The sequence below is a fragment of the Protomyctophum bolini genome, assembly GCF_963924005.1.
Source record: "Protomyctophum bolini genome assembly, chromosome: 16".
Classification (NCBI taxonomy): Eukaryota; Metazoa; Chordata; class Actinopteri; order Myctophiformes; family Myctophidae; genus Protomyctophum; species Protomyctophum bolini.
In genome coordinates, this window is record NC_137877.1 from 5,518,101 (window position 1) to 5,533,298 (window position 15,198).

Sequence of the window (15,198 nt, forward strand, 5' to 3'; positions counted from 1 at the left end):
CGAGCCACTCGGTGGCTCGCTATGAGCTTGTAGATCTGCTATTTCTCAATAGCTAAAGCATAACATGATGGGTGCAGGTCTTTTTTCCGACAGCATATTGATCCGAAACCTCCATCCTAACCTAACCCTAACCGCAAGCACGGGAGCAGCGCATGTCGGACCATCGCTTTTTCGCATCGCAGCGACGGTCCCCCCGCTGCGGAGCGGACCGTTGCCCCGTCGGCTAGAATGCTTGCGAACAGCAAAAGGGGTTCCCGCACAAAATGGGTTAATCACACTAAAATGGCCCCGCGAGTGAAGGCGCCGATGTTTTACATCATCACCTGCAACACAGTCGGGGAGGAAGTCACTGAAGTCAGGGAGTTTAGGATTAAAAAAAACAAATGGTGGACTTGGAAGTCAGAGCCATGGGCTTGTTAACATGTTAACACCGTCACCTCTCTCCATCTATGTTTAACCAGTTGCTCACATCTTAAAATATATGTATGCATGTACTGTATGTATTATTATTGAGTGTGTGCACAACACACACACACTCAATAATACGAGTCATGAAATAGCAGCAGTCACAGACTCTGCAGAATTATTCTTTTTGCCACCTTACTGATCAGATGTATCGGAGATTAAAATAGGGTGCATTTTGCATCCCAAAACGCAGTTTATATTTAACCCATTCTGACCTGAGATCAGATTCATACGAGGTTTCCACTGGACACACACTGGTCTGATTAACCCATTCTGACCTGAGATCAGATTCTAAAAAATGTCAGTCGTTCTTCGATTTTTCAAAAATAGCAGACCTACAAGCTCGTAGCGCGCCACTCGGTGGCGCGCTATGAGCTTGTAGATCTGCTATTTTTCAATAGCTAAAGGATAACATGATGCCAACACCAAAACGGGTTCCCGTTCAGAATGGGTTAAGGGAGGGATGCAATAAAACAACGACCTCTGCATCCACGGGATGCACTGTACTGTTGTACTACTGTACTGTTTTCTATTCTAGTTTATTTTGATAGAATATACATGAATATAACCACATTATATGAAATGGGAGTTAAACGCTGCAATTTGTAAAAAATGGCAAAATATGACTCCTATAGCGTCGTTGAAGTGGAACTCATAAAATGCCCCTGGGACTCATCTAAAAGACCACCCCCTGCATCCCGGGACTCATTACATTGAAAAAACCTATTTACATAATATGTGTCTCCATCGTGCTGTATGTATGTACAGTATACTGTACTGTTTTTTCCTTGCCCTGTAACCTGCTGTACTGTCCTCCTTGGTGCCTGAATTTCCCCAGCGGGATCAATTAAGGTTTTTTATCTTAGATCTAATCTTAGATTAGAAGCACATGAACCTATAATGTGGACTCAAACTGCATCATGATCTAGTTTCATTTTGATATTAACTTGTGTCGTTATTATTTATACTTCTCTGTTCTCTGCCAGTGCTTTCACAAGAGTAACTACATCTAGTGCTTTAGTCCGGTTGAGATCTTAATGACAATTGCCTTTTGTGTAATACTGTGTGGAAACATGCCTGCCATTTGACGGAGATTTACACTGAAACATTTTTAACAATGAAAGCCTCAATGGGAATTTAAAGTTGACGTCGAAATAATTAAAATAAAATAAAAAGTCTTCTAAATCATGACAGTTTTCTGAAAATGGAAAAAAAAAACAATGTTTCTATATCAGTGATTCTCAAACCATTTCATGTCAAGGACCCCAAACATTATCATTATAATAAATTATGCAATTGGCCGCCGACCCCCGCCCCCCCCATCTGAAAATATGTTGTTCCAGGGACCTCCCCAGAAGCAAAGATTTGAGTTAAAAACGTTCGCTCTGAAAGAATATATGTATATATGTATATATTCAAAGATTTGCACTACATTTTTCACGATTTTTCAAAAGCTAAAGTATAACATAATGCTTAAAACACCAAAAGGGGTTCCCGCCCCACAATGGGTTAAGCTGCACAAGACAGATTACAATACACTGACCACAAAGACATTAACCATATCCGAGCGAACCATCCTATCGCATGGTGTCTCTCTAGCACTAGCTCATTACTAGCAAAGGGGGGATGATAATAAAGGCATATCCACCATTAACCGGGCTGATTAAAGGCTCTGTGATGCCTCCTCCACTGTATCCCGCTGCCCTGCGGTGCCACAGACCGTGTTAAACAGGTAATCCTTCATTAACCCACATATTACATTAAATTCCCCCCAACTGGGTTCTTCCTTAATGAAGTGGTCTTCGCTTAACGAAGGCAGGGGGACATTGTAATTCATGCCTGCCACAACACAGATGTCTGAGAGTTTGTGCAACCTGTTTTTGATATACCTGCACCGGTTCCAGGAGGTAGAAGAACCCGTTTCAGAAAATGAAAAAAAAATTGTTTTAAGCAGCGTTTTTTAAGCACCCGGAAGACTGCCGGAAGTACAATTATAACTCAATGGCTCGAGCGAGCGGAGGTTTAGCCTAGCCTTTAGCCCCCGGACCTCAATTTTGAGGTCCGGGCTTACGCACATGACATGACGTCATGAACGTCGGTCCACCTCCATGAAAGTGCTGCAATTCCACATTTTGCCAGTAGGTATAGTGGCAGCTTCAACGTTGGATATAGCCTTACCGGGGGCTTCATGGTTTTAAGCCGTTCCTGAACATTTCTATTAGTAACAAGTTAACAACACACGAGCGCCACCAATCAGAGACGTCACAGCTAACACATCAGGATTGTGGGTAGTGAAGTATTTCTCTGTTTAACTCTAGGACCGCAGTCGGCGTCACTGCGCATGCGCGCCATTGACGACCAGCGGTGTCACATGCTCGTAGAGCGCAGTACCAGCAAAAGTACCAGTAAAATTTTGACGTGCACGTGCAGGTACGGAACGGAACGGTGCACACGTGTGTGCACGCTAGAACGCGTAACCCTAGATTCAAGAGAAGACGCACCAACCCAGTGGTCTAGGTTTACTGCCCCCCCCCCCTATTTTCACAGCGTGTCAAGTACCGTGCAGAATTCAAATGGCTACTACTTTGCATAACAACAGCTTTAGCGCATGTAGCCTATATACGGTAAGCATGCACACTTACATCAGTATAGGCTATGGCTCCAGTAGGCTATACTGCTGCTGTGTGGTGTTCTATGGCTCCAGTAGGCTATACTGCTGCTGTGTGGTGTTCTATGGCTCCAGTAGGCTATACTGCTGCTGTGTGGTGTTCTATGGCTCCAGTAGGCTATACTGCTGCTGTGTGGTGTTCTATGGCTCCAGTAGGCTATACTGCTGCTGTGTGGTGTTCTATGGCTCCAGTAGGCTATACTGCTGCTGTGTGGTGTTCTATGGCTCCAGTAGGCTATACTGCTGCTGTGTGGTGTTCTATGGCTCCAGTAGGCTATACTGCTGCTGTGTGGTGTTCTATGGCTCCAGTAGGCTATACTGCTGCTGTGTGGTGTTCTATGGCTCCAGTAGGCTATACTGCTGCTGTGTGGTGTTCTATGGCTCCAGTAGGCTATACTGCTGCTGTGTGGTGTTCTATGGCTCCAGTAGGCTATACTGCTGCTGTGTGGTGTTCTATGGCTCCAGTAGGCTATACTGCTGCTGTGTGGTGTTCTATGGCTCCAGTAGGCTATACTGCTGCTGTGTGGTGTTCTATGGCTCCAGTAGGCTATACTGCTGCTGTGTGGTGTTCTATGGCTCCAGTAGGCTATACTGCTGCTGTGTGGTGTTCTATGGCTCCAGTAGGCTATACTGCTGCTGTGTGGTGTTCTATGGCTCCAGTAGGCTATACTGCTGCTGTGTGGTGTTCTATGGCTCCAGTAGGCTATACTGCTGCTGTGTGGTGTTCTATGGCTCCAGTAGGCTATACTGCTGCTGTGTGGTGTTCTATGGCTCCAGTAGGCTATACTGCTGCTGTGTGGTGTTCTATGGCTCCAGTAGGCTATACTGCTGCTGTGTGGTGTTCTATGGCTCCAGTAGGCTATACTGCTGCTGTGTGGTGTTCTATGGCTCCAGTAGGCTATACTGCTGCTGTGTGGTGTTCTATGGCTCCAGTAGGCTATACTGCTGCTGTGTGGTGTTCTATGGCTCCAGTAGGCTATACTGCTGCTGTGTGGTGTTCTATGGCTCCAGTAGGCTATACTGCTGCTGTGTGGTGTTCTATGGCTCCAGTAGGCTATACTGCTGCTGTGTGGTGTTCTATGGCTCCAGTAGGCTATACTGCTGCTGTGTGGTGTTCTATGGCTCCAGTAGGCTATACTGCTGCTGTGTGGTGTTCTATGGCTCCAGTAGGCTATACTGCTGCTGTGTGGTGTTCTATGGCTCCAGTAGGCTATACTGCTGCTGTGTGGTGTTCTATGGCTCCAGTAGGCTATACTGCTGCTGTGTGGTGTTCTATGGCTCCAGTAGGCTATACTGCTGCTGTGTGGTGTTCTATGGCTCCAGTAGGCTATACTGCTGCTGTGTGGTGTTCTATGGCTCCAGTAGGCTATACTGCTGCTGTGTGGTGTTCTATGGCTCCAGTAGGCTATACTGCTGCTGTGTGGTGTTCTATGGCTCCAGTAGGCTATACTGCTGCTGTGTGGTGTTCTGCACACAAGAAGAATGCCTCCACCTCCATCAAACAACATATTCATTCGTCCAAAGCAAACTTTTTAGTTTCGCTACTAGTGTGCAGTAAAGATGTTTGTCTGACTATTTTAAGTCTATACTTTTGTTTGTGTTTGTGTGTCTAAAACTCTCATACACTATTTAACAATAGGCTTAGGATATGCAGCTGTTCTGTGTTCATGCTGCGATGCACACATTTACGTGCGTGTGTGTGACGTTCTGTGGTACCGAAAAAACAGCGCCCCCTGTTGGTACCCTAAACATACAGACAGACAGACAGACAGACGGACATTGCTGGTTCTAGGAGTGGTTGCACCACTTAAAAATAAATCACCATTACACCACTGTTGACGACACACATCCGGGTATACGTCCCCCAGAGGAGTTTTAGCAGCTCAACATTAGCACTAGCAGCATGTTATTTACAAATGGAGCAGGACGTGTGTTTTACAACGACGGGTCGCGTAGCTGCGACGGGCCGTGTGTGTGAGCGAGAGAGTGATGAGTACACACACAGACTCCCCCATGGGGAATGCTTCGGGGACCACTCGGGGGGTCCCAGACCACCTGCCTAATATTAATATTAATTGTGTGCCCCTCCCAACACAACTCCCTCCCCCAGCCCCAGCACACCTCAAAATACATAACGGTACAAATAACATAGTAAGTCCTAACAGTTTTCTGAAAAACCTTCTATGTGCTCAACCTTTTTCACGTCAAGGACCCCCAGAATTATCTGTATTTGCACCGCGGACCCACATCTGAAAATATGTTGTTCCAGGGACCTCCCGGAAGCAAAGATTTGAGTTAAAAAACCGCTCTGAAAGAATAATATATATTCAAAGATTTGCGCAACATTTTCACGATTTTTCAAAAATAGCAGACCTATACAAGCTCATAGCGCAGCCGCGCTACGAGCTTGTAGATCTGCTATCTTTCAAAAGCTAAAGTATAACAATGCTTTAAAACACCAAAAGGGGTTCCCGCCCCAAAATGAGTTCAATTGTTGCCCACACTGCACATAATTTGGTGTTCATACCAACGGGTAAGGACTAGTATATAGTATAATTTTACAACCAGGAGCCTTGTGGTAACTGGATTGTTACGACATTATAATGTAGTAGTAGTAATAAATAGTAGTAGTAGTAGTAAGCCTTACTGAGCCATGAGGTCCATAAGCTGATCCTTTATGGAGAATTAGGAAAGGGATTTTCACTTCTGGAAACTCACTGTCTCACTATCTGCACTACAGATATATATTATTACATGTAAATAGTAAAAAAATGACAAATGATACAGAATCCTTCGGTTGCCTTGAACTGAAGGACATTAATTACAATGTTTTCACTACACTGAAATGAACGATCATTTTTTCATACAAAATGACATGATTGTATAATTGACTCACAATCACTTGAAGACTCGACTATCAGATTCTGAATCCATGCAAAGTTAACATCATATCAGGAGCTCTCAGGAGATGTGTATACGGTGATTTAAGTGTCATTAATCACCATAGCAATTAGCAAAACAGTATGCAACCATAGACAGAGACCGAGTTCAAAGTAGCTCAGACAGACACACTATAAAATACTAGACAATGGAAAGGGAATATACACAGTTCAAATTAACCATGGGATTTTGTCTTTACCACCTTTTCCATCGCCACATTACATACTGTAAGTATGGTGGTGTGTTCTGCTAAATTACTACGCAACGAAGCCCATTCGTAACAATATTTCTTTATATAAGCAGACATATATTTGAGACAGTATTACCTATATGTCCTTGAAATGTTAATCTGTAATACAACCTCTCTGTGTGTGTATGAGCTATCCTGTATTGGCAAACAAAACCTCATAATCTCAACTCAAGCCACAAACGCACACACACAAATGCAACAAAAATCACATGGCAAAGCTCACGCAGCTTGACCCGACGGCGAACACAAGGCACCTTTGTCTGTTTTTCTCTTCACCAAGGTTCAATTCTGAACAGGAATATATAGACTAATAGACTAACCAAGCTGAGCTGTAAAGGCAAAGACATGACTCACAGTTCTGTAAACCCTAGCAAGCAACACAGTCCTGTGACAAGACACAGTTAGGCTTAAAGGGGTAAATGGTAAATTTATATAGCGCCTTTATCCAAGGCGCTTTACATGGATTGTGCATTACATTCACCCATTCACACACCGATGGCAGCGGAAACCATGCAAGGCACCAACTAGCACATCGGGAGCAATTAGGGGTTCAGTGTCTTGCTCAAGGACCTTGCGGTTCCCATCCAGGCACTCTACCCCTGAGCCACCGCCGCCCTCTCAGAACTCCCTCCCTGCACCGTCTCAGATCAGAGGCAAAGCTCAGAACAATATCTCACACCTCATATTCGGAGCCTGTTTAACACTAGACTCATTAATCCATACAGTGTATATACATATAGAGCAGACAAGATTAGAAGAGAGGGGAAGGATCAGCCTTAAGTTATGAAAAGAATGTTCATGTCGCCAGGTGCCAATCATCAGAACGTCATCATCACTGGCCAGCATTTAAAAAGGACAGATGATGGGCTTTTAATGCTTAAAAGACCAAAAGGGGTCCCCGCCCAGAATGGGTTAAAGGTCATGTTATTGCCCTATAATTAGCCATCACTTGTGTCGACTGTGAACCCAACAAGCACAGCCTTCCGCACAACAACGCGCCATACTTCTCGTCAAAAATGATGACATCATGCAGTGTTATGAGAGCACCTGCATAGCGCGGGTCTGAAGCATCACATCAGAGCTATTATTACTGTACCAGATTATGAAAGGCAAGCAACAGGAGGAGGAACTGAAGTCGGTGGTCACACATAAACCTGTGCACCTTCCATACCATGAAGTCAACACGTACAGTACAGTACAGTACACATCTGGTCAAAGTACGGGAAGTACATTTACAGATAAGATATGCATTTGCGTTTGATTCTCTTGTACTCGGATTCTCTTGTTGCAATACTGTCCTCTTGACCTGTGCTCTGTCTGTTGAGTTAGCAGAACACACACACACACACATACTGAGGGATGTCAAAACTGGCCAAAAATGACATGATTATTTTCTTAACAAACACAGGTTCAAACAGGTTAAAATAAATTTTTGCACAATATCTCCATAAAAAGGGAGACGTAACTATACTTATTTCAACATTATAAACGTGTATTTTAAAATATCTACCGGTAGTACACACTGTACCTTCGGATTACAAATCAACAAATGAAATAATGTCCTATCTCTGCCATGGTTTGAGCTAGAGTGAGAACTGAGAATGTTGGCGTCTCTCTATAGCAAATGCAAATGAATTATTCGTAATGTTTTGTTTCAAGGGAATTAATCAAAGGTCGCGACTCCCAAGTCCTGTCCAAAATATAGGCTCAATGAATGATTGTAGAAAACAAAAGCCTGGTATAATAAAAGCTTCGTTTTTAAAGGCATAAAGAATATACATGCAAATGCTCCAAAGACAGCTGTGCCGTCATAAATACTGAAGAACAATTATATTATCCTTGACATCAAATGGGAAATAATAATAATAATAATAATAATAAACGAACCCTGTACTGACCAAAATCCGAGGTATTCCCAAAGGGGCTTGCTTTTTAGATTGCTCAGAGTGCAATCACTTTCCCTGCGAGTGAGTTGGGTTGTGTGAACTGAACTCTCTGCATCATTCATCATGATTCGTCATCATTCTCTCATTTTCAGCATGACCCACATTTCATGTTCAATCAATCAAAGTGTTGCTTTGTGACTCCTGTCCATCACGCATTCACGCAGTGTCTGCTCAGTGCAGCGGCCAGGCAGTGTTGTTTTTATCGACTAAAACTATGACGAAAAGTGTTCGTTGACTACCTTTTTCCACTGATGAAAACTAACATGGACACGAAATGAAAACTAAGCTATGATGGCTAAAACTAAGTCTAAATAAATTGACAATTTGGTCAACAAATAAAAACTAGACTAAAATGTCAGGAAGTGGACAAGAGATCCAGTAGAAGTCATTTTACACTTGTTTGCATGCTGAAAATAGCTGATCTACAAGCTCACAACGGGCCGCGTTTCGACTCGAGCTTGTGAGCTTGTAGCCTCGAAAACCCAGACGTTTTTATTTCCAGGGGGAAAAAAACTAATTAATTAGTCTCATGTCGCGCAGCTGCGTCTACATTCTCCCGGCGGATCCTGCCGAGAGCTGCCCTATGCCATAGAAAGCATAGGCGGACCCCAGGCTAGTGAGCTTGTAGATCGGCTATTTTCAGCAAGTGTAAAACCAGCCATTACAACGGCATCAAGGCCCGCCAAAATACATTTTAGTCGACTAAATCACCTGTAGATTTTAGTCAACTAAAATCTTATGATATTTAGTCGACTAAAACTAGACTAACACTAAAACATTTCGGGTGACTAAAATGTGACTAAAACTAAATTAAAACTATTCAAGAGACTATGACTAAAACTAAAATAGAGATTTGCTACCAAAAACAACACTGGTGCAGCGACCAGGCCAACACGACAACAAGACAGCCTTTTTCTCCACAATCTAATATTATTATAATTGTTTTCACAATCGAATGTCTGTTTCTTTTTACTTTACAATTTGGTTATATAATCAAATTGTGAATATTTGTTGACAACCTTCAAACACACTACACACACACACACACACACACAGCATGTATTTGTAATACTATAGCACTGTCATTAATGAAAATATTTAGGTTTAGGGATAGGAATTATCAATGAATGCGTTAATTGATAGTTGACTTGATACGTTTTGATAAGCTTATATCGATCGATTAACCGGTTAGGTTGATAAGCAGCGTTTTAAAATATGGAGAATCTTAATTTCCCTCAATGTCCAACATAAAGATCTACACTTTGCTGATATACAGAATGAATACAAAAGGCATATTATATTCCTTAATCAAATCGTTATTTGAACATTGACGATACAGGGGGCCAGGCAATGGCATCTTTGTATGAGAAATAGAATCAAATGGAAAGTGCACTGTTTTTTGTCTGTCACATCACATCACGCAGAGACGATTAATGTCATTAGTTATTAACCGTTACGTTTATTTGACTAATTTCTTATAACGGCGATTAATCGATTAACTATTAACATCCCTATTTAGGTTATTACATAACATACCGTGTTTGCTTCTTACAAATTTGCTAAAATTCATATTCGCCACCGCTCAATCTATACAGTACAATTCCGCAACACCAACGAAATATTGCTGCCAAGAGAATGCAATTTGATCACCCCCATTTTTTCAGTGCCAAGCTGTATTTCCGTTACTGCACAACATGTCGCCTCTTAAAACTAATGCGTCCTTGTCCTGAGAAATGTCATTGTGTTGTATTTTTATTTCAGTGCAAAAACATTTGCCACACTTGGACATGAATGCACTAGTACTGTAGTTCAGCACTCCCCCCATATTGAATTCTGGTTCACTATAAGTCAGCGCGGGAACACTCTTCTCCATGTCAAAATACCATGATGAACTACATACTGTCCCACTAACATTATGTAACTCCATGTCTACAAGTCAAGATTAGAAAATACACAGGGTGCAGTTAGTTTACATTCACCAACCTATGGCTCACGTCGTCGCGACACAACAAGATTGTCACTCAGGCAGCACGTCTCTGCTATAGCCATGGATCACGACGAGACAGTCGTCTGACAGTAGTCATGTTTCAGGCCTATGTCTCCGCTATATACATGCATGTCAGCCTCTAACTAACCTAACAGGTGATTTGTATTTTGTAGTGTGGACCACGGATGTGGTCGGCGTCACTGGCGTCGCACACACGCACACACACACACACACACACACACACACACACACACACACACACACACACACATGCTCCAATCTAACCTTGTTTCACCATTAAAACAAAACTTGTAAAAGTGATTGAATAGGCATTTTACTTCAGAGCCAGAGTTTAATTTGATGCAGCGGCAATGCCATTACCTCACTACCAGCCTATGGGCCAAAAACAGTAGACTTAAAATAGGCCTATGTACATTATTATATTGTACTTATTTAGATTTAAGGAATGGAACAGATTGTGCTCACTGCTCATCCTCAAAATGATCAATATGAAGAGATAAAAACACTGAACCACAATAATGTAATGACTGCTGTAAAGACAGAGTTGTCTCACTTCCAGGAAAATAAAATAAAATGCTCTTCCACAAAATCTACACTCGAACACAAAATCTCTGCATCATCCGAAACAGATTAGTATTGAGCTTCCGTGTTTCTGTCTATCACAAGCAGAACCCTGCGATATATGATACATTTGATTTAATGCTTTAACCCAATGGAAGTGTGTAAGTTTGTATGGTAGACAACAGTCAAATGTAGTGTTGTGCAGTAAACTGGAAAACAAGCTTATATAGGACTAGTCTGGCTAATACATAAACCATTTGCAATTTAGGCATAAATTGATTCTGCTGACTCACTTTGGGCTATAGGATTTGTCTCAGGTGATTGGCAGTGTTTATGATGAGCAGATGCAAGAAGCATACGCAGCATAACTTCTTTACACAGCACTGCCATTACCATAAGTGGACAGAAATAGGTTGTGGGGAGAAAATACTCATTTTGTTTTAGTTCTTATATTGTCAAAATTAGATGAGAGAGAGAGAGAGAGATCACAATTTGACCATGGCACATAAAAATAAGTTGGGTGACTGACAACTCAAAAGCTAAATAAATCCACATGCTTTTTCTCGGAAGTCAAGCTAAGCATAGTTAATGCTGTATTGTAGAATACTAATGGTCCAAGTCCCTTTATGACAACAAAGATAGCACTAATAGACATTATAGGCTACATTAAAGGGACACTTCACCCTTTTTGCAAAAAAATATATGTTAATGACGTTTAGGAGCTTTAGAACACTTTCCTGGGGGTCTTTATGTGTGTAATATGTGGTTTTAGATATTTTAGATTGTAGCAGTGAGCCTGTTGTCTCTGATGTCATGGACACTGGGCTCACTTCCTTCCTGGACTACATGTTGTCTCAGTAAGACAGCTCTCCCCCCTATCCACAAGGAGGAGCAGTGCACCAAAGAATTATGGGAATTGTAGTCCAGGAAGGTAGTGAGACCAGTGTCCATGACATCAGAGACAACAGGCTCACTGCTACAATCTAAAATATCTAAAACCACATATTACACACATAAATACCCCCAGGAAAGTGATCTAAAGCTTCTAAACGTCATTAACATATATTTTTTTGCAAAAAGGGTGAAGTGTCCCTTTAATAATGTTCCCTCCATTTCAATATTGGGATGCATTTATAATGTTCCCAATGCACACCACACCATGTTACCATGCAGGCAAAACTAATCAACGACTGATGTAATAAGGGAAGGATGCAGGACAACGTAGTGATAAACGAGGGGAGTGTTCATTGACCAGCTCCCTCTTCCTCTCAAGCCTCACTAGTGGATATGATTTCCCTTGACAATCGTCCCGGTGGAGCATCCGTCATGCACTGGTGTACACACCCACTCACCCACTTCCAGCACACAGAAACACACAGATATATTATACACTCACTCGACACTCACTTAAACTGCTTCTGTAGTTCAAACGTACAAACGTTCGCAGAGAAAACACAGATGCTCAGGTACAGTACTCACAAGTCTGGTGATTATCTTCACACTATTTAAAGTTCAGGTGGTCAGAAATAGAGAGACTGGGCAATTAACCAATTCTTGCTCATGCAGGTTCGTTGTACAATAGTGCCGTATACACAAATAATGAAAATAGCAGATCTACAAGCACGCAAAGCTTACGCAATCACAAATTTTTGTTCATTAGCCAAATGTAAATGAAAACAAAAGCCTGGGTACTGACTGAGGCTGGTCGTTCATTAATTGTAATCGAGGGGAAAAGCTTGAAATAATCGTGATACTGATTTGAAGTTATATATCACAGACCAGCCCAGCCCTATAGTATAAGAGACACACTATACTACACTAATCATGTATTGGCAGATGTGTTGACAACCCAGTGGTGTGTCCAGTCTGAAGGCTGTCCAGGCCATTACTGGTCCTGTCAAGTGTCAGGCCTGCTTCTTTCTCTAATCCAGCCGCCCACACGTGCCAGCTGGTTCCTGTCCTGGCAGGCCACTAATGGCACTGGCCTTTTGAACGCCGCCCGGGCAGGACCGGTAATATGGCTCGAAGAGATCAGCATCATCAACGCCGTCATTAAATACAGATAATTTCCTGCTCGGAGGAGACAATCAAGGACATTTGTTAGAGATGCTGATTAGCCCCCCCCTCTACAAGCTCATAGCGAGCCACCGAGTGGCGCGCTACAAGCTTGTAGGTCTGCTATTTTTTTTAAATCGAAGAACGACTGACATTTTTTTAAATCTGATCTCAGGTCAGAATGGGTTAATCAGACCAGTGTGTGTCCAGTGGAAACCTCGTATGAATCTGATCTCAGGTCAGAATGGGTTAAATACAGATAATTTCCTGCTCGGAAGGAGACAATCAAGGACATTTGTTAGAGATGCTGATTAGCCCCCCCCCCCCCCCCCCCCCCCCCGCCGAGTCCTGCCTCTCGAGTCTGCTACAGTATGAGGGTGGTGTTGTGTCACTGACTATGTCAACATCTCTGTTGCGCTGTCTCTCATTAACACATTCTGACCTGAGATCAGATTAATACGAGGTTTCCACTACTGGACACACACTGGTCTGATTAACCCATTCTGACCTGAGATCAGATTCTAAAAATGTCAGTCGTTCTTTGATTTTTCAAAAATAGCAGACCTACAAGCTCATAGCGCGCCACTCGGTGGCGCGCTATGAGCTTGTAGATCTGCTATTTTTCAATAGCTAAAGCATAACATGATGCTAACACCAAAATGGGTTCCCGTTCAGAATGGGTTAACCACTTGAACCCCGACATCCATATTCCGAGGGAACATTAATATAAAAAGAGATTTGGTGTAGATGGGGGGGAAAAAGGCAGTCTAAGTAGTACAGACCACAGAGCCAACTCAACTCAGGTCCCATTTACAAGGTCTAGACTAGAGGATTTAAGTGGTTATATGGTAAATGGCTAGAGGTGTTTCATGTTTACTAGTGTACATATTTCTCTTTTTGATTTACAACTGTGATGCTTTGCAAGTTTGCATAGTTAGTAGGCCTGTTGTATATTCCTCTGTCATTATTTGATTCGATGAATTGAGTACAATGGAAACAAGCCATATGCTTTCTGGGGTTGAATTCCTCTATCAGATCTTGTGTTGAACTGTACTTTCCTGTTCTTTTTTTTGAAAACTGCTAAAGTATTCAATCATATCAAATCAAAGAAAGCCCCCCCCTCCATGTCAGGCTACTATAAACTGATGGGTGTAGTAGTTTATATAAAAAACAAAGCAGCTTAATTGGGCCAGCCAAGTTAATTTCTATTCTACACACACCCCACCCGTCACTGCATCTGGATTAACTAGCACATTCCCTATTCAGGTTGCAAACAATGTGTAAAGCCATAGTCAATGAATGACCAGTGGAACAACTCGGATATAATATATAATGTCTGTCATGAAAAATTATCAAAAATTTGTAACGGTGCAAAGCCACGTTTATAGGTTAGGTACTTTACTCGGCAGTCGGCATATAATGTACATGACATAATAATGTGTCAGGAAACACATGCAAAGCTACACAATGTAACCCCCATGAGTTTACATTAGCAAAACAGTGCATTTCATTGTAAACAGTGTTGAATGATGGACGGGCCCCCTTACGAATCTTGTGATGAGATTCCGGAGCACGGTGAAATCCATCCTTTTGACAGCTCCGCGGCCGGCGGCGGCTATTCGGTGCAGACGAAGACGTTCTTCAGGCTCTCTTTGGACCCTGGCTGTAGTAAACACCTAATGTATATCGTTGTTTCACCACCAGCACCCATCGTTCACCACCACCGCTATGTCTCCATACGATCCGAAAGAAGAGGAAGAAGAAGAGGCAGCAGCGGTCCTGCTCCACCAGTCGGCTGTTGTGATTTTCATGGCATCCTATAGCGGTTTTGCAACAGCCATGCAGCAGCAAACGAACTGAGCAGAGAAGAGAAACCCTCCTCAGCTCAAGCCGCCGGAGAATGTTCCATTATTATTTCACGCAACTTTGTGAAAAGCCTTATTGAAATCTTCTCCTTTTACGCCTCGGCGCCTGAATGCATGAATGTGTTATTCTCGCTAAATATTCCCGGCTTCATGTATAAGCTCTGTATGTTGATAATGTTCCGCTGTGCGTTGACAGAGGTGGCCCTCCTCCTGTACCTCCTCGCTGTAACCAAACAGAGCAATGCGAAATGTTCATTGCATTCACACGTACGTCAGATGACTATACGATGCGCATGCGTACTGCGGTTTACTCGGTGTAATTGTACACAGCCTGTGAAAAGAGCCGATCTACAAGCTGTGCGCGCGTGCACTGCCCCCCTATGGTGCGTGCGCGTAGCACTACTACTGGCACAGTTTTTGAAAAGCCTGGTGAAACGAGG

The 15,198-nt window shown here is 42.7% G+C and overlaps 1 protein-coding gene across 1 annotated transcript in view; it reads right to left on the minus strand.

Moving 5' to 3' along the window:
* The window catches only part of LOC308330551 (phospholipid-transporting ATPase IH-like), a 79,113-nt gene extending 64,148 nt beyond the window's left edge, over positions 1 to 14,965 (minus strand). Inside the window, 1 exon segment of the mRNA XM_080785463.1 lies at positions 14,441 to 14,965. Coding sequence (XP_080641589.1) covers positions 14,441 to 14,479 — 39 coding nt within the window. The 5' untranslated portion in view covers positions 14,480 to 14,965.
* Between the last annotated feature and the right edge of the window lie 233 nt (positions 14,966 to 15,198).